This window comes from Manis javanica, chromosome 3, assembly GCF_040802235.1.
Source record: "Manis javanica isolate MJ-LG chromosome 3, MJ_LKY, whole genome shotgun sequence".
NCBI lineage: Eukaryota > Metazoa > Chordata > Mammalia > Pholidota > Manidae > Manis > Manis javanica.
The window spans coordinates 148,146,784-148,167,774 of record NC_133158.1 but is presented as its reverse complement, the minus strand read 5'-3'; the positions used below and the strand labels follow the sequence as shown (position 1 = coordinate 148,167,774).

At 37.9% G+C, this 20,991-nt stretch overlaps 1 protein-coding gene across 3 annotated transcripts in view; it reads right to left on the bottom strand.

Annotated features, from left to right (window-relative positions):
* Positions 1 to 219: 219 nt before the first annotated feature.
* Positions 220 to 20,991, bottom strand: part of PLCH1 (phospholipase C eta 1) — a 199,403-nt gene continuing 178,631 nt past the window's right edge. Inside the window, exons 14-23 of one of the 3 annotated variants that reach the window (XM_073232187.1) lie at positions 18,074 to 18,171; positions 15,086 to 15,265; positions 14,891 to 14,998; positions 13,714 to 13,838; positions 11,149 to 11,233; positions 9,027 to 9,173; positions 8,702 to 8,781; positions 7,132 to 7,191; positions 6,340 to 6,694; positions 220 to 3,347 (exon numbers count right to left, since the gene is read on the bottom strand). In XM_073232187.1, the coding sequence (XP_073088288.1) occupies positions 1,288 to 3,347; positions 6,340 to 6,694; positions 7,132 to 7,191; positions 8,702 to 8,781; positions 9,027 to 9,173; positions 11,149 to 11,233; positions 13,714 to 13,838; positions 14,891 to 14,998; positions 15,086 to 15,265; positions 18,074 to 18,171 (3,298 nt within the window). In that variant the 3' untranslated portion in view covers positions 220 to 1,287. The remainder of the gene's footprint in view (positions 3,348 to 6,339; positions 6,695 to 7,131; positions 7,192 to 8,701; positions 8,782 to 9,026; positions 9,174 to 11,148; positions 11,234 to 13,713; positions 13,839 to 14,890; positions 14,999 to 15,085; positions 15,266 to 18,073; positions 18,172 to 20,991) is intronic. The other 2 variants (XM_073232185.1, XM_073232186.1) reach the window with 2 other exon arrangements.

Here is a 20,991-nt window from a genome sequence, read left to right as displayed (position 1 = left end):
TCTTCAACTCACCTTATAAATAGGTCTTTAAAGCATAATGAAAACACTCAGAGACATAAATTGTTGCTCAAAACTGTCCCTTATAGAAGTTCTCTCTTTGGCTACAAAGGGATGAAAAGGAAACTCCTAGCACTCTGGGTCCCTCACTCAACAGTCATCACATGAACTTCAGTTGAAAAAGAAAAAAGAAAATCACCAAGTGTTTAAAAAAATCTGCTTTAATTGTATTTCCATGAATTCCAAGAAGACCATCATTGCAATTAATGTTACAAAAAAGCAAAGAGGGATATCTGAACATGCAATTAAAAAATGGATTCACAGTGAGAATAATGTATGTTGGTACTAAAATAGTTACTCGGTTCCCTGAAGGAAAAAGATTTCTTCTAACTATCTCTTCACTTGGATTTTATAATGTGAAAATATATTTTTTTCTTGAAAGCTTTGGGGAAAGTTTTCAGTCTGTGCAACTATTGTCACTAACATGGAAGTCCCTCATTCTGAAAGTCATTATCAGCAGTCTGTAATTTAATCAGAATATTCAAAAGTACAACAAAGAGCTTGGCAACTATGTTCTTGTTACATACAAAGCCATTAGCAAAAATATGTAACAAAATTTATGTAAAACAAACAGTTTTGTTCTTATATACAGAAGTTTGCTTCATTCCTCATGCCCTCACAGCCTACTCTAAAATGAGAGGGTATAGAGGAGCAGCTATGAATCTCCTTGAACTCTCATTACGGGTGGGGTGCAGTGGAGAAATCTTAAAAGGTAATAAAGTACCTATTTTAATCTTCTAACTGAATTATAAAAATGTATCTGGGCTTCTCAATAAAGAAGGAAATTTAGGAAAGGTGACAATGGCTTTAAAATAAAGAATCCATCCCTTCATCCTTTGCAAAGTCTCTTAATTAACTCAAGGGTTAGAGTATAAATGACTACATTTGTGACTGTGATCTGAGGACACACAGTAAAGAGCATCTTGGTGAAACACAGGGACACCATAACCCAAGCTGCTGAGAAGTTTCACATCTAGGGCATGCACACATTTCATACCAACAGAGTTTTTGCCTCCGGGGAGAAAGATCATACTATGTGGGAAATGTCATCCAAATCTATATACAAACACATAAACAGGAAGAACACACGGAGTTCAAAGGGAGACCAAAGTACAAGTTTAAAAATACATTTAAAATCATTTCAAAGCCAAGGACCATATTTACTGAAAGCTGAAAACTGACAACTCTACAGAATACCTTGTAAACATTGAAAATGTAGCTGTATATAATTCACAGTCTCAAAAGAAAATAAATTTCTGGTTTATCATCACTGCTTCCTTCAGTCTGCAAAACAGAAGTATCTGAACAAAACTGGTCGACATAGCTGGAGCGCAGGGCAGCGCACGCCCCCTCAGGGAGGCCCCGACCCTCTAGGCCCCCACCTTTGGAGCTCCTCAGATAGCCTGCGATGTATGAGCCGGTGGAGTGCCGGTTCCCCGCCAGCGGGGGTGCAGAGGGCTTGTTTCGGAGAACCACTCCTCCTACGTGGCTGGGGTTCACACTCTTTTGCTTGTTGGCTTCTTGCTTTTCCTTGGCACGACTGGCAATATTGCGCACTCTGCTCTGGCTTCTGGATGACAACTTTCTGACCAGAGCCCTGGGGAGTTGACTGGCGTCCTGCTTTGAATACAGCACTTGGCAGTCATCTTCTTGGTCAAAGGACACCAGCTTCCGCAGCTGCTCAGTCAGGGCATCTTTAGACTCTAGTGACTTCGTTTTTATAGTCTCACCCTTCTTATCTCTAATGCCAGTTGTAATAAAACTCTTACTAATACACTGGTACTTGCTTTCAAAATTGCAGGCAATGTCCTCTGATGTTAGGTCCCCCAGACTTTTGGATTTGCAAGGACTGGGCAGCTTCAGAGTAGGCAGAGGAGGATGTGTGGATGGCACAGGTACAGGGGCATGCATATCTGGAGCACTACACAGAGGTGCACAGGTCTGGTTCATTTTTGCATCTGAATTTGAGAAATTGTTATGAATAATACCAGCACCCTGAAAGACTAGACAAGAAATACTTTGATTTTTGACATCTTGAATATTATTGAATACTTCAGAGACTGAAGGGTGGAGAGTCTCTTTACAGTATCCATTTCTCAGACCTCTCTGAAAATGTTCCACCACATCCTGACTGTATTTCACTTTTAAAGGAGAAGAGAGGTGACTTATGCCCTCTCTCCTGTATTCACAGGTTGTTATAGACAGATTTTCTGAGTCTCCATCCATTTCCACGAGACTGCTCTCTCCAGAATTTAAGCAGAGGGTGGGGTCAGCGATTATACCTTCCAGTGTCAAGTCAGTGGACATGGTAGGGCTTTGATTCTTCACTATTGCCCATTCTTTTCCATTCATGAGACTTTGTGGTAACCAGCAATGAGAAGTATTGGAGAAATGAGGCTGGTTGCTTTCCATGGCCCTGGTCTTGGCCTTACCAGAAAGGTTGTCATTGGGTTTGGTTTTAGAGACAGGAGTGCAAGCAGTTGCACAAACAACTGTGTGTGATGAGCGTTTGGTGGTCTCGGGGCTCGAGAATGCAGTCAGCTTGGGAGATGAGCACAGGAGGGATGACTTGGGTTTTTCCTTGGGAAAGCCAGGCTTGAAGGGCATTTCTGGGTCCAGTGTGGGCAAGGGAGGATGGCCTGGCATCACACTGGTGCCATGAAGATGAGAAACAACTGTGAGGTCAGCCTGATCACTGGCCTCATCAAACTGGCCAATCAGTGCTGAGATGGAACTGCCTGGCTCATTCTCATTTGTTAAAGTGACATTGTCAATAAGTTGGGAAATCTGACTCTCCTGCAGAATGGCAGTAGAGTGCAAGTCAGGTATGTTGGAACAGAGTGTAGAGACATCTGACAAAGAAAAGGATGTTGAAGCTCTGCCCTTACCCCAATTGCCTTCCAGGTTCTTAATCTCCATATTGCTTTGAGAAAGGATGCTTCCTGTCAAGGTGCTTTTCCCTACCACAAAGCCCCCAGCATTTCCATTTTCCTTGGTTAGGTTAACTGCACAATCAAGAGCTGAATGCTGCCTCGGAGACAGGGATTTGTTGGGGCACTGGTGTTCCTGGCAACTTGACACATTTGGTTTGACTCTCCCCCCATTAGGACCTGGCACTCCCAGTTGTTCTCTTGTGATTGACACACTGACAAAAGAAACAGCAGAGTCCCCTTGGCTGGTATCTTTGTGGAGGAGAGCACTAGAGGAAGAGGATAACTTTTTGGTGAAATATGGAAAATGTTGGTCTTTTATACTTGCCTTCCCTTTTCTTCTGCCATCCTTTTCTTCTGCTGAATGAAACAAACAACATTTATGTAGGACATGCAAACACTCATGGTTGTCTTCAGACAGACAAATGGAAAATGTAAATCTGTTACATTGTGACAGAATATAATTATGGATTGCATAGGTTTGCAACAAAGTGTCTGTGATGAATAAATGGTAAAATATATTTATAGAAATTTCACTGAAGCTTTCCTTTGAATATCTATTACATCAGCTAAGGATGTAATATTCATTTTCAGAAAAAGAATGTCAATGAGTTACCATACTTTTACAGTGAGGATTACCTTAAGTTGTTTCCTATTCAGATTTGTACTACACAGAAGCATGGCAATAAAAATAGAACAAGACAGCTCTGTTAAACAAAATATTGTGGTATCTGTAAGCAAGACACTGTAAGCTTTCAAAGTTATACACATATTAGTAAAAACAAATCATATTATTTTTAAAAACATTTTGGCAAAAGAGGTAATTTAACAAATTTACTTCTAAAACAAACTGGAAGTTGCAATAAGTGAATTAAAATATCAGTATCAGTTGACCTGGAGATAGTAAAAACATTTGGTCACCAATTCTATGCCATTGCTAATATTTAATGTTTTGTTAGTTGTATTCTTGCTTTTAATACACAAATTTCACATTGCACTCTCCCCTAAAAGAGGCAGTAAGTTATCACGTGCTAAGGCAAACTATAAAAACACAATTCACAGTAATGGGGGCATCCCACCATGCTTAGCATAGTACTAGGACAATATAAGATATTTAATTATTCTTGATCAGACTATTTTAATAGTCTTTTAATGCTTTCAGTCATGACATAAAAGAAGAAGCATACACGTAAGTTATTATTTTTCCTAACTAAACAGTCATAAAAATTTGATAAACCATTGTGGAAAGCAATATGGAGGTTCCTCAAAAAATGAAAAATACAAATATCATTTGACCCAGGAATTCCTCTCCTAGAAATTTACCCAAAGAAAACAACTTCTCAGATTCAAAAAAGACATATGTATCCCGATGTTTACTACAGCACTATTTACATAGCAAAGATATGGAAGCAACCTAAGTGTCCATCAGTAAATGAATGGATAAAGAAGATGTGGTACATATACACAATGGAATACTATTCAGCCATAAGAAGAAAACAAATACTACCGTTTACAACACCATGGATGGAGCTAGAGGGTATTATGCTCAGTGAAATAAGACAGGCAGAGAAAGACAAGTACCAAATGATTTCCCTCATTTGTTGAGTGCAACAACGAAGCAAGACTGAAGGAACAAAACATCAGCAGACTCACAGACTCTAAGAAGGGACTAGCAGTTACCAAAGGGAAGGGTGGGTGGGGAGAGAGCGAGAAGGGGATTGAGGGGTATTATGATTGGTACACATGGTGTTGGGGAGTCACAGGGAAGACAGTGATAGCACAGAGAAGACAAGTAGTGACTCTGTGGAATCTTACTACACTGATGGACAGTGACTTCAATGGGGTATGGGGAGGACTTGATAATATGGGTGAATGTAGTAACCACAATGTTTTTCAGGTGAAACCTTCATAAGAGTGTATATCAATGATATCTTAATAAAAATTGTTTTAATTTCATAAACACAATAATTATAAAGAAATTAAAAATCCTATGATGTCACTCAGAGGTACCCACTGTATGCTTTTGTAGAGGGACAAAATTATATAGAGAATTTCATATTCCACATTTCCTTCATTCAGTTTTTTTCTAATTTATACATTGACTATATTGCATGGCTATATCTTACTCCATATTTACAAGTAAATAATAAACTTATATAGCTGTTTATTAAAGGGCAGAAAGAGACATCCCCTCAATATTGCTTTCTGGGTTAACTGTTATCAATTTCTTTTGAGTATAGCTTTATTTCCTCCCCAAAATGGAATTTTGAAATAAATTTTAAAAGCACACATTTCATCTCTGACACTGCTCTTAGCAAAATTTCCAACTTTTAAACTCCCTTTTTCTCTTTCAAATAAACAATTCAAAAATTGGTTTGTCTCCACAGAATATCTTACCATAAAAATCAATACAAGCAAATGGTGTTTGTGAGAAAAGAGACCATTGAAATTAGATCCTGTGAGAAAAGGAGAATTTTGCTTAAGTAAGCAGGTATCACATTATATTTGTCTAAGATTATTCTGATTTAATTAACACACATTAGTTGCAGAGATGCCAAATGCACACAGTTTTGGTGCTTAAATTATCAAGAATAGAGTGGGGAAAAGAATCCTCAAAATAAGTTAAGAGCTCTTTGGTACCTTGCAAAAGCAGGCATCACTCTTTATCAGGTCCTTGACATGAGTGAAACGTTATGCTCAGATTAGAAAAAAGATGGGCAAGGCCTGGTCCCTGAGCTTGGGGAGTGGGTCCCTGGACAGGAGCTGCATACATGCTTCCTTGTTGGCCAGCTTCAGGAACCAGGGCAGTGAGGCCACGGCAGAACATTACCCAAGCTACCTCTTGAGGAAACAAAGATTTCTTAAGAGGAAAAGGTGGCTTGTTTTTAACAGTTGGCTTTTTCTCTTTCTCCATGACATTTCCAACTGCAGAAATGTGTCAGTATGGTAGGGAAAGAAACACAACTATATTCAACCTAAGAAAGATCAAAATTCTAATCAACCTCAGATCAAATAAATATTGTACCCTCTTGGAAAACCAAGATCTCTTCTGTCCCTCTACTGTACCTCATCAGCCCATGGGCTCCATGCCATTACACCTGATGTTCTCCCAGCCCTCATTGTCAGTTTCAGATGACAATGTTATTTAAAGGTTTTAGGTGACTAGGAAATAGCTCTTCTACTACCCTCTTCCCTAAGTTTAAAATCTGGTCTAAAAAATAGCATTAAAAACTATTTATTTTGCAGTATATTTTATTTTGATTGTAAAATATCAAGCATGTCATAATGGTAATCTGGGATCAAAATGCGGCTTAAAATGATTTATTCTTAGAGAAACTTAACAGCGTCTTACCTAGAGAGTTTTCTTTTCCATCAGTGTCTTTGGCAATTTCAGAAACAGGCAGTGACAGAGCCCCCAGAAGACTTCTGTCCACAGGCATAGAGACAGGGCGCGCTTGCAAGCTCCGTGTGGTCCTCCGCAGGATGCCATCTGGATCTCTTGCAGCCTCAGACACAGAATCCTTTATCTCTACCATATCTTGGAAGCCCATTTTGCTCTTTTTTCTGCCTTTGGCCGGAGCACTGGCTGTGCGTCGCAGAATTCTATCTCCAATGGATCGTTTCCGAACATAATGGGAATTGTTTTCTGAAGAACCACACCTGGGATTCTTGTTGAATAATCCCTTCAGACCTTGGAGCTGTCTGTTCTGAAGACACAAAAAGACCACTACAAGTTAAGCCAATGCTGCTGTGTCAACAAGTGGCCTTTTAAATGATAGCTCCATGAAAAATGGATGCAAAATGCAATTTTTTACAGCCATTCAAATGCATATTCAAACCAGGAAAACAAGCTCACAGCATGTTTGCACAATGTCATGCATGCCTCATCCACCTTACTTTGTGAGGAAGGCAGCCTTCCATTGTCACAACCAAGCTTTCCCAGAAGTTTCCTACCCAAAGACCACAAGCTAGTAGGAAAAGTTTACACAGTTAACAGACCATTACAGACTTTAGCCACCTAAAGCAACAGAGGTATGTTTCAAAGTGGTAAGAAGGGAAAATGGAGTGAGATGAGAGCATGCTGCCATAAGCATTTTAAAAAGAAATACGTCAGCAAGAACAAAGCACCATGCTGAGAAACTACCTTTGTAGCTCCTAGAAAGTGCAATATAGTATAACTGGGGTTGAGTATTAAAGGGCTCCACTGCAAGGGAAAAACAAAAGCACAGTGTGGGCTCATTCAAGAGGGTGGCACAAGTGAAAACAGAATAAAAATGCATCTGCTTCAATAAACCCTTTCTTCCACTTTTGGTGATTTTTAGTCACAGGTTCATCCATTGCTCAACTCGCCACAGCTCACTGTGGCTTATGCATCTCAGCCCAAACACACCTTAGAAGTAATCAATAATATATGACTTATAAGTGGATATTTGTTTAAGAGAGAGAAAAGAAAGCCTATGGAACACTTTCTTCTTCATATTTTAATTTATTTCTGGCTCAAGTTTTCAACAAATCTGAATTTTGTTTCCCACCAGCATGATAAATGCTAGAGATAGTAGTTAATTAAACTGGGATTCCTAGAAATTCAAGGATCATTTTTTTATCATTTACATTTGTGTGCATTTAGGCCAGAGGGAAGATCTTAGCAAGTAGCATGAACAGAAACCTAGGTGTAAACACAAAGCCACAGACTAAAACATCTCTCAGAAACTAGAACCCTTAGTGCACCCCCAGCCAACTGATACGAGAATTAACATGTATCTCCTAATTCAGGCTGAATCAGTCCACTCTCTAGCCAATTGGCTTGTAGTCATAATACTATTAAAATTTGCCAATATTTTTGCACATTTTAATACATGCCAGGCAGTTGTTTAGGGATAACATTTATTAATTTATGAAATAGGTATTATTTTTACCCCACATTGACAGATAAGGAAACTGAGGCAATGTCCTCTTTCTGTAGGAGAAGCTTCAAACTATGTAGACTTTTTAATAAAGAGCATTGGACATTCCTGGGCCTTATTCAATGTTCTTACAGTCCCTCCAAATTACATCTGGCCTTGAAAATTCATTCTACTGTCTGAGTCTCCATTACTTGGCATGACCGAAGGGCAACATATTGATTTGTACACCTCAAGGAAGTTCTGCAAAGAAGAGAGCAGCATCAAGACAGATCTAGAATACATTTTTGTGGTCACTGTCTTTTAAGTCTTGTGAGAGGCTTTATAGTCCTACATGAGTTTGAGTTCTTCAGTTAAATACAATGGCACCAAATGAATGCATCCTGCTTAGAAATGGATCACATAAGCATCCTGATTAGTACATAACCATCAGACAATTCACCAAACATCTGAGATACATTTCCCACTGCAACCAGCTGAGTCTTAAGGATTTAAAATAAAATTCAATGTTTAGTTCTATCTACATTGTTTTAGCCAAATGAATGATTATCTAAGAGAACAGTAGTTCGCTCTTACACCCAGAAAAGCCTTAGATGGAGGAAACGAGTGCATATCCCTACACAGTGGGAGGAGCACACGTGGAGGAGGACCCGACAGCAGGACAGCACAGCAGGCTTGCTGGGCATCCCTAGTTTTCTGCTGAAGAGCAGCTTGTCAAGATGTACATTCCTTTTATGCAATTAGTCAAAAAATAAATTTGTTAAGGACCATACTATTGCTGTATGGGGCTTTAAGCCCTCTAATCTTTCTCACCTTTCCATAGATTTCATTGATTGTTATGTGGACAAATATGGATGCTTCTGTCAGTCCTTCCAAATAGACATGCCGGTAGCCTGATAAAAGTAGAGAAAGTAGTTTCTTTTTAGTCAAACTTGCATTCGGTTTTCCCATGGGTGCAACTGAATTAAGTACCTGACTTTATTATAATTCTTTAAATTTCACAAAGCACATTAACACTCATATAACACATATCTTATATATCATATGCCATACGTTGTATATATTCTGTATCATGTTTTAAATCTTCCAAAGAAAACAGAATGGTCAGTTTAGAGAGAAAAGGCCAACCCATACCTACCAGGCACTAAGCTGCTGAAGGTCACAGTTCTTTGCCCAACAAAATCTCGTCCAATAGGATCATGGTCCCACACAAGGAACCGAACTAAAGCTATTTCTGGCATGTGCACTGTAAATGTCAGGGTTTCTTCCCACACAGGGTTAAATCCTCAGAGAAACAGAAAAAGAAAAATCAGAAAAGCAAAGGGCTTGGCAAAAAGAACTGGGCACAACATCTGCAAAGCAGATGGTGAAAATCGCTTGCAACGGTTATTAAACTCATGAAGACTACTGAGCCACTCCAGGATGCCTTGCTGAACTAAAGCTTCAGAATTTACCCCACTGCTAGAAAATAATTGGCAAGAAAATTGCCTGTAAATGATTATATCAATTCTAATAATCTTGGATGCCAAACTGCCCTTTAGAGAACACTCTTTTAGACAATATTCAGAATGCTTCAATAAATTCAGAAAGTATCTCTAGTAATGATCGAAGAACAATATTTTAGCAAAGACAAAGCATGACCCACCCCAACAGAATCATGAATCTCACCCACAAAAGAACCTGCTGCTGTAATAGTCACCAAGAAGCATTTTAGAAGGTGCTTGCAGGTTGGAAGGCTACCGCACATATATCATCCTATTTAGTTTTTGCAGCAATTCTAAGAGTGGCAGGGCAGGGTTTTGCTTTTTTCTAATTAAAAAGTATATATATATATTACTGGCTTTCAAAAACATATAACTTTTAAAACTTACACAAAAAATACATGCTCTTCTTTAAAGTAGGAAAGATAAGTATTTATAACTCATTTTATAGTTCAGAAAATTGATGTTTAGATAAAATAATGTGGCTGAGGTCACACAATTCGTTACAGACCTAATTAGACTGTGCACTATTGATTTCCAGTGGCTTCTCATGAAGCAAGACCTTAATATGTGAAAGATGATATATTTTTCATAGCTACAGAAAATAAATAGAAAGGTATATAATTCGACTCAAATTCTAAAACATAAAAATACATTTATGTTTCTTGCTCAAATTATCTGAGATAAAATAACTTTATAAACTAATAGAAGTTCAAGCACCCTATAAGTTAGTTTTGCCTTTCTAAAAATAGAAAGGAAATAAAATGCACACATTTGATTAAATATATGCATTCAAGAAGCATCACCCATCTCACTCTATTAAATGCCTCAGCTAATGAAATAATTACAGACTGAAAATCGTTGAGATGCCCCTCCTGAAAGAGAGGAAAGATGATCTTTTTGCTCACTTAGTGATGTCCTCTCAGTTCCTTCCGAGACTAACAAAACTATTGAGCATTGGTAGGGAAATGCAATATAGGAGATTTGCTTTCCTTAAGCATGTCATTTCCTAAATAAACTGGTTTACACTCCTCTTGAACCCCCAAATCTCTTTCTTTAAACTAGCACTTAGAAAAACTCCTCTTAAGGTCCATGAACCTCTAATTTCTCAAATGTTCTAAGGATGGTGATTTAAATTTGTTTTAGAGTATTAATAGCTAGAAATTGAGAATAACCAAGTATGCAATAATGTTTGTCAAATGTATAAACAAACACAATTTTAGGAGACTACAGAGAAAAGGACATGAGGCTTGGGTAGAGAAGGCTTTTTTACATTGTGGCCAAAATGTAAGGATGCTGTCCATCTAGCATATATACATATTCCAGAACTAAACCTGCCTGAGCAGGCTGTGCTTGCCTTTATAACTTTACATGCTCCAGAAAACAATGAGAAATCTTCAAGCCATGTAGGCTTCATGAATGAGGGATTTGAAGCATCTCATGTCATGAAAAGACACTATAAAAATATAATGGAGGCATTTTCCCAAATGAAGTTTTAACCTAGTCCTTTAAAATGTCACTCATTCTTTTTATTAGAAAAAAATTTGCTTCAAAAGCAAAAGTCATGAGAGCCTAGATTACAATATCTATCAAAACATACCATGCATGGAATCCCACTATTACCTAGTTTTTTGGGTTGAGAACATCTTAACATAAACTCAGATGACAGTTATGGGTTTTAGAGATTTGTTTCTCTTCCATGTAGACAAATTTTTCCTTTTCACTGCAGATTTTATTTCTAGATCATTCTCAGTAAAAGTAAGCAGATTATCATCTTACCATTGTCATCTACTACACGGGTTTGATCTTTACAACAATCCACTGGTAATCCAATAATTTCAACTTCAACAAAAGGATCAATAATCTATGTAAATAAAGAGTATTATTACAACTAATAGATTTCTACACATATGTTAATTAATTTGAGAACATTGTTCATAATGTCCATATTTCAACAGCAACCTATTTCATGTGGTACTTAGTGGTAAAGAGTAACTGTAGCGGGTACAACAGATTCAGATACATGAAACAGAAATAAAAGATCAAATTTTTGTTTGCCAATATTCATTAATACCACATAAACTTTATTCAAGGAACATATAACTCCAGTTCAAGATATATATTCAACACAAATGAGAGGTTTTGTCTATGCTCAGAGCAGCTATATTCATAAGAGTCACACACTAGGAACAATCTAAGTGTCTATGATGAGTAGGATGGATGAATTGTGGAATATTTATTTAATGAATACTACACAGCAATGAAAAAAGAACAAAGTTCTGTTACATAGACATAATGTTCAATTATAACATATTAATTTAAACATAAAGGGGAATATATCATAAACCCATTGGGTGGGTTGGGATTAGATATTTACTGTGAAAATAGACAGAAAAATGACTCTAATTCTACACACTGTATATTAATACAAAGGTAAAGAGATCTATACAATGAAAAAATATGCAAGAAATCCCCTTCTCCGAGTAGCATTATCAATCACAGGACAAACTAAAATCGTGTGGCTCCTGATAAAATGCACTGAACACTGTCCATGTAGTATTCCTACCAGATATATTTATTTTGATTCTAATGATGACAAAATAGGTAAATTCAAACTGAAGGACATTCTGGAAACAACTGGCTTGGACAAATTTTTAAATGTCATTATGATGAAAACAAAACAAAAAAGTTGGAGAACTGTTTTGGAATTTAAAAGACAAAAGAGAAATGACAACTCATAGCAATATGTGACCCATGATTAGATTCTGAATCCAAAAAAAAGAAGATACAAGGACAGTTTGGGGAAAACTGGGGAAAGTTGAATATAGAGTTTATATTAGTAATTTTATTACACCAATATTACATATCACGAGTGTAATGACTGGTTATGCAGAATGTCCTTGTTTTTAAGAGATAAACGCTAAAATATTTAGGGGTCAAAGGTCATGATGTCAACAACTTACTCTCAAATGACTGAAAAGAAAAGCAAATGTGTGTGTGTATAATTAATTTTTAAAACGTGTTATATTTTTCTCTCTCTCATGGGTATATGCACATCTATGTATGTGCACATATATATGTAGGTGTACAGCTATGTATACACACCTACATATACAAGAGGAGAGAAAGCAAATGTTAAGAAAATTTAATAATTTTAACTGGTGAATCTAGGCACTGGAGATATGGTGCTCATTTTACTATTCTTGCAATTTTTCTGAGGTTTAAAACTTTTTTAATAAGAAGTATGGGAGAAAAAAGATGAAGTGAGTCTTCCTTTTTGCAGAAAATAAAGAGAAAAGGGAGAAGTAAAGGTAAACTTTTCAATACTGCCAAGACAATTATTCCTGCTGTAAGAGAGAATGGAAGCAGAGAGACCAGTGAACTGGGAGCCCACTGCAGCAAGCCTGATAAGAGGTGGTGGCAGCTCACGTTAGCTGGGGACAATAGAGACGTAAGAAATGGTCCCATCAGAAGCTCTTATTTTCTTCTGAGCAGTAGGACATGGTGCCATTCTTTGAAGATGAAAAAGAAAGAGATGAGGTAAGTGTGTGAGAAGAGGGTAGGAAGTAGCCACTGTGGAGAAGGGGCCAAGGGCTAATACTGTAGAGCCAGATGGCAGTGCAGCACAAGGGCCAGTTGAAATTTGAAGCAAGGACTTTATGGTAGAACCAGACTGTGGAGCCACACGTTCCCCCATAAACACTCAAGATACAGAAACGCTGGTTTAACAGGTGGGAGTGGCAAGGAAATGCAATGATGGACCCCTCCTGAGAGGAAGGACACAAGCATAGGAGGGGCTGACGGGTAGGGAGAAAACAGGCCAAGCCAGGTGTTATGGGAATAATGGGATAAAAGTTCTGGAAAAAGGAGGCTGCAGCTACAGAAGCAGACAGTTTAAAATCCTGCCTAGATGCTTCAAGTGATGACAAGGGTCAGCATGTGGCCAGGGAGGCAGGTGGCTGCTGTGCAGAGATGAGGGTTGGAGGGGTTGAGGACTGTAGATGGCAGATTAAGATGCTCAGCTTGCAGTGTTTCAGGTAATAATACAATTGTCCTATGCACCTCAATTTTAGCATCACCAGCATCAGTCTTGAATTGTAAATTGGAACGCATGCATGCATGCCTCCAAAACAGATGGTACACTGCACTACAGAAAGCTTTGTGGTACTTTGCCAGTCAGTCAGTTAATATTTGAGGAGCTGAGGTCAGTGCTCAGTAACACACACACACACACACACAGTGCTCAGTAACACACACACACGCCCCACCCCCAAGACATTTCAGATGAAATGTAAACACAACAAAATAACCACATAAAGAATCACTTGGCCATACAAAGCTTACCTCGCCTCGGTCTCCAAACATGGAGTCTGGAGGTTTGGGGAGCTGCTGTCCACTGATCACTTTCAGGATGAGCTGCTTTTTGGGGTTGGCAGGAAGTGGATCACCAGAGAAAGGGTTGAAAGTACCTAAGCCAAGTAAAGTGGAGGTCAAACTCTAAGGTAGCAACACAAAACTGTAAAACGCAAATACTACAAATGCTGAATTACTAATGTTTCTTAGAGCAAAGAAATTATCACACAACTACTACTGTGGTTTGCTTAAGGGCAACGCCAGCTGGCATTTCCACACCATGGTTTTTGTTATAACCCATTCCTCCAAAGGTCAGAGGAATGCACCAATTTCATTCAAGTGTCTGCGTGATTATGAGAGGCAAGGGGAAAGAGGAATAATTTATTTGAATAATATAGAGAATAGCCAATAGTATTGAGAAGGGGAGCAGTTACATCAGATTCAAATAATTTTCTAACCTAAACTATTTCAAGTATAGATGGCAAAGCAAAAAACATATATTTACAAAGCATACAACCCAGAAGGCATATCTGTCAACAATTTTTTGCCTGAGTTGTTAAAAATCCCATTTGGAGAATTTTAATGAGCAGAACCAAAAAAATGTGTTTTTTTGATCTAGCATTACATTATCTTTTCTTTCTTATTAGCACTGTTTTGTAATTGAACTACACTGACTAAAAAGGCTTGATAAAATTATTTCAGGTAGTTATTTTAATTTTGCCAGCAGGCTTCAGACTCACACACCCTAAGAGAGCTTTGCTTTTGTTTCTGTTTTTTCTAAGGATAGCTATAAAAACTTTTTCTTCTTAGTTTGATCTCTAGTTCAGGACTTTTTAAATAAGAGTCTCTGAAAGATACGACTCAGGCCTTAGGAGGCAGTACAATTTTGTAACTAATGCCCAGTGAATATCATGCCCTGGCACTGGATTTCAGATAACATCCCATTGCTATCCTGTCCATCTTTATATGCATGACCTAATGAAAGAATTTTAAACATCGTGCTAAACAGTTGTGTGAAAGAGTCCTAATTTATATTCCAACACCTTAACCTATCTCTTTGGTAAAAAATCAGGTTGCAAAATACTGGAACATCATACTTTACAGAGAGTTCCTTCAATAGAGGGCCCCTGCACTCAGTCAGACAAATGAGTGCAAAATTGACACACACCTTTGCACATTTGCTGGGGTTTGAGGACATAGCCACAGTTGCCATTTGTCTTGAATTTGGCTCGATTTAACTGCATGATTCGTCCTTCAGACTGGTAGTTCAGCGCCACTGTGCAAGTTCAAAGTTTGAGAGAATTAGGCAAGACAGCAGCACCGAGTAGAGATAGAGAACTGTTCCTTCGGGAGGCGTACACACCTAGCTGGCAACCAGCGTTCCAGTAGGGCAGGGGATTGAAGTTACTGGAGTCAATGCGGTAGGCAGAGGGGTAAATCCTCGTGAGCTGCTTTTGGTTGTAAATCATGAACTGCTCTGATTTCTGCTGAACCACCTGATGTGCTCTTGTTTCACTGAATGATAACACATTTCCTGTGGTTCCTGCCAGGTTTTAATAAAGAAAAAAGAAAAGTGAGAACTACAGCCAAAGAAACACTAGTCACAAAAGACCTCATAATATGTCAGAGCATACCCATAGTAAAAGGCAGAGCAAAAGACTGAATTTGAACAGAATAGAGGTAGCTCTTCACTAAGAAAGACCGTAAAATCCCATCTTGTGACTCTTGCCATTTTCAGGCCCAATCAGAGTTGTGCATCCTGCTGGGATAACTGCTTATTTTGGGGTCCATGTTCTCTCAAGTGTTCAATCATCTCTCTCATTCATGTCTATCTGGCTAGTATGAAGAAGGCAGGCAGGAAAATTATTTTTTAGGTGCATGATTCTAACAGAACAGCTTTGCCAGATATAGACAGTTATGGATAAATAAAATTATCTATGTAACTTATTCCTGATAATAGGAAGACATTCACTGAAGGCATTTATCTAAAAAGCACACATGTGAAACACATCATAACAGACAGCATTTAGGGTCCAAGAAAATAACGGTAAAAATAAAAGCAATCCCAAAAGTCAAATATTGAGGTTTAACATTAATTTGAATAGAATTATGGAAGCAATCAAAATTTATTTGGGAGAAGGAATAATGATAGAAAAAGAGCTCAAAATAGCACAAAAATAAAGTTTCAAAACAAGAACAATCATCCACCAAGCCAGGCTTATAAACAATGGAAAAAACAAAGGGAGGGAAAGTAACAGGAAACCTATATTCAAGTTTCTGCCTGGACCATCATTGGGCGGGGTCAATCCAGGGCCAAGGAAGCGGAAAGTTTGCAGGTCATGATGGAATATACCTCCAAATATTTAATATTCTACCTTTTCTTCCAACCCCATCTTTTGTTCCACGTCTACAATGCCTCCCTCCTCCAACCCCTTCACCAAACTCAACAGTCCACCCCAAAAATGACCACCGGTATGTCCTCTGGACCAGTCCGAAGAAGCCAGGCTTTTGGCCTACAGACCCAAACTTTCCCAGAGCCCCATCCCATTCCAGTGCATACTCTGACACACTGAGAGTGTCAAACACAGACTGAGGGACACGGCCCATGAAACTGGGGAGTTGAACTAGAATCTTGCTGGGCCAGCTGGGCCTGAATTGTACCCAGACTACATGTTTATTAGTGAAAATAGTCTCCCATGGCCCCTGCTATCCTCAGGGATATATCCCCTCAGACAGTAAATGCTGGCCAAATAACTTAACAACTACTACACTTCAGAGTTGGACCTTGGAACAGCCAGAAATACAAGTGGGAGGCAAAGAAATTAGAGAAGGAGGTTTTAATCTGATTTCCCTCATATAGATTCTTTCCTTATCATGCATATTTTATTGACATAAGTTATTAACATAGTTTATATATTTTATACTAAAAACGATCTTTTTTTTCATGTTTTTAATGAGTACTTTGAACATGAAGTGGAAAATACAGTCTTTTTGACAAGGCCACATTCAGATGTAGTAGCACTATAATCACTCCCACTATTTTACTTTGTCTCTCCACTTAAATATGCACACTGTGTTACAATTAAGATAACCTTGCTAATCAGGCACATATCAATTAGTCTATTAATAGAGTTGAGTTTCTCTGTATTAGGATAAACCATGCATTCATTATCTATTGCTCATTTTGTTGCTATATACGTACACGTGCACACACACACACACAGACCAAAACAACTGAAATTCAAGAGCTAAATAGTACTCAACATTATTTTCCATTAAGCTAAAAGGATTATGATCTCCAAAGGCATTTATTAGAAATTTTATTTCTCCAAATCAAATATACCTTTAAGTCCATAAACCACCTCGAATTTATTTTCTAGCTATTGGCAGTAATAAGAATATATTGTTCACTTGCTGTGAACCCTACAGTTTCTATGTTCTTACATGTGAAATTAATTTAGATTTTTTATAATTGTCACCATTTGAAGAAAGAACAAAACACCAAAGGTAAGAAAATTTGCTGACAGAAAAAGATACACTTGCAGAATGGGGAGAATAAAGAGATCTGAGGGAAGAAGGTGGAGGTTTCTTGAAGACATAAGATTCACCACAATGTTGTTTTCCCTTTACTAAGATTTGTTGAGAAAATGGGATATTCTGATTCACATTTTATTTCCACTAAAATTAAAATTAGATTGAAAAGACACATGAGCAGTTTATTTCTATAAGCATTCATTAACTGAAGAAAACTGAAATGAAAAGAGAAGAGCATAAGGGGGAAAAGAGCAACTAGCAGAAAAGCCCAGGGTAAGAACTGTGACTAGAATTTCTCAATATGGCAACTGACAGGTGAAAAACAGTAATAGTCAGCACTTCTGAAATTTCTGCCTTTTTTGTTAAAACTTGACATTCTGTGGATTCAGTTACTTTCATAAAAATCAAAATTTCCAATGAAAAAATGTGGCCTTTTCAAGGTGTTACTTTAGCCAATTAAAATGTCTTCTTCTGGTCATTCACACTGGGAATGGCCCTCTGTGACCTGGCTATCAAACCAGGTCAGTCTCTAAGGCTCAAGCTTTGGGGAAGAACTTGCTGTGATGTATTTGTCTTTGTATAAAAATAAAGTCCTCTCCTGCCCTGTAGGAAGCTCCTCTGACCTCTAGCCAATCAGGCAATCACAGTAATCAACACAGCCCTCCCTGGGAGCTAAGCTTTGTGCTGACAGGCAGTTCCCTGACACTCAAGTAGTATTCCACACTGTTCTAGAAATGGGTGCTGGCTAACAAAGATTAAATAACAATTGACAAACGAAGGTCAAGGATTTATCCAGAAGAAAAAGCTCAGTCCTTACCATCATCCACAATGTCCTGGGCTGCCACGGAGTTTGTATACACAACCAAATCAGAGAGCTCTCGGCAGAGCTTCATGGTTTTCCTTCGGCGACCCAGCCTGTGAAATACACACCCGGGACTCATGAACTTTAGAGCTGGAAGAGGTTTGGGCTTTTGGTTATTCCACCTGCTGTACCTGCTCCTCATGGGGCCAAGGTTAGAACCCAAGCGTGAGTCCTAGTTCAGCATTCCTTCACTCCAACACCCTACTCATGTGGTTTGATTCACTGCTCAGCCACGAACCAGTCTCTCCTCCGGTATTTGTGGGTTCTGCTGTGAAGGATTTGATTCCCACTGCTACCCAGAGAGGGAGTAAACACCAGCATTCACCAGGGATCTACTCTTGGCAGGAGGAGACCCTAGACTAAAGGAATAGCAGCACTGCATTGTGGGGCACAAGAATTTATATGTCTACCAGGAAATATACCAACATTTCCACAGTGATTATATTTTTGAGGTATAATTACAAGTGATTTTTAGTTTCTTCTTCATGCTTTTTCTGTATTCCTCAACTTTCTTAAATATCCACAACTTTGTTCTCATTTATAAACCACTGCTAGGATCTCCTCTACAACTTTACAAATTCTATCACCATACTTCACCACAGTAAAGGGCTCCATGGACTATGACATTCTCTTCACATAAACAATTTTCTCCTCTAGGAGAAATCTATCAAAAACTCTACTCCTTGCCAAAGAAGATACACAAATGGCCAATAAGAATATGAAAAAACAGTCAACATTATTAGTCATTGGGGAAATCAAATCAAAACTTCGATGAGATTCCACTCCCCACCTAGGATGGTTATAACCAGAAAGGCAGGCAACAACTATAAATTGGCAAAGATGAAGAGAAATTGGAATTCACATACATTGCTGAGGGAATATAAAATGGTACAACTGCTTTGCAAAAATAAAATAGTGTGGCAGTTCCTCAAAAAGTTAATCAGCGTTACTGCATTACTTAGCAATTACACTTTTAAGGACATACTCAAGAGAAAGAAAAATATATATCCACATAAAAACTTACACATGAATGTTCAGAACAGCATTAATCATAATAACCAAAAAGTGAAAACTATAAATGTCCTTCAGCTAATGAATGGATACATAAAACATAGTATACTTCATATAATGAAATATTATTCAACAATAAAAAGGAATGAAATGCTGGTACATGCTACAACATGGATGAGTCTTGAAAATACTACACTAAGTGAAAAGAGTCAGACACAAAAGACCAAATACTGTATGAGTACATACATTTATATCCAAGACCCAGAAAAGGCAAATCTACAGACACAGGGAAGTGGATTGGCTGATGCCACAGCCTGGAAGAGAGAGAGATGGGAGTGGCTGAAAGCGGAGTTTCTCTTTGGTGTGATGAGACTGTTCCAGACATCTTATCATACCATATAATCAAATTTTCATCTTTTTTTGCTTCATGTTTTACATGTTGAACTCTTCAGAATGATCACCTTTTAATGGCTGCATAATTGTCCATTACATGAAAAAAGTCATCGTTTAAGCAATCTTTATAAGTGAACACTATGGTTGTTTTTGTTTTTTTTAATATAATGACTTCTTTGTTCAACCTTTTAATACATTATCTTATTGATGAGATACTCAATGAGTATTTATTGAGAACGTACTGGTAATAAAACAGTGAAAAAATCAGACAAAAATCCTTACCCTAATGGTACTTATATATATTCAGTAAAATAACTAAGGCTGGATGAACCAAAATTTTGCCAAGAAAGGAGACATTGGCATAGACTGGAATAAAAAAATCAATAGGAAGGAAGAGTGTATGTTCCTCCTTTACCATATAATAAGGAAATTCTACAGCTATTGGTGGAAATCTGATGTTGAGAAGGCTAAGGATTATAAATCAATGTGAGGAGGTCTTGCCTAGAAATTACAAATAAAACTCCAAGACCTCCAAGATATATGGAAATTCTGCATAAAGTTTGCTTTTTAAAAATCTTATCCTGGAAGTGAATTAGTTTATTCAAGTCTCAAAAGGACACCATCAGAGATGCTTACGTCTTGATAGCTAGTATGTAAAAATCTGTAATTCACCCAAGAAGAGCAGCATGCAACATGATTTCATGTGATACCTGTAATGATGTCTTATTTGCTTATGCTAATATTATTGTAGCTTTCCAGGTAGAGAAAGACAAATACTGTATGATTTCACTTACTTGTGGAACATAAAAACAAAGCAAAACAAAATGAACAAAACACCAGTAGATTCAAACAGATACTGAGAAGTGACTGGCAGTTCCGTGTGGGAGGTGTAGGAGTCGGTGAGTGGGGAGGGGGATAAAGGGGCACAAAAATTCTCAATCATTATATAAATTGGTCACAGGGATAGAAAGACAACATGGAGAATATAGCCAATGATTCTGTAATATCTTCCTGTGTTGACAGATAGCAACTGCACTAGTTGGGGTGAGGATTTAATAATATGAGTATAAGACTATATATCAACAATACTTCAATATAAAAAGAGAAGATTATCATGGCTTTCTTAGAACACTGCCCTTTCCCTATCTCTGTGATTCAGAGTTGAGCCTTTCTCAAACTTGTATATGAGAGCATTTAGAGCAGAAATCTCCTGAAGATAGTCCTACTTCTACTATATTCTTGACCATACTACACTGAATTTTCTGTTCCCTAAGTGTAGGGACACACACATCCCCTCTGTCCTTAGTTACTATCCTATGTATGAACATTCTGTTCAAGTGAAGCTCAAATATATGATTTAACTAAACATTAAATATCATCCATTTCTATAGGACCTCTATGCCTCAAACTTCATTTAATTTCAGTCTTTCAATAAAGGCACAGGGGTGTATGTGGTCACACACATGCAT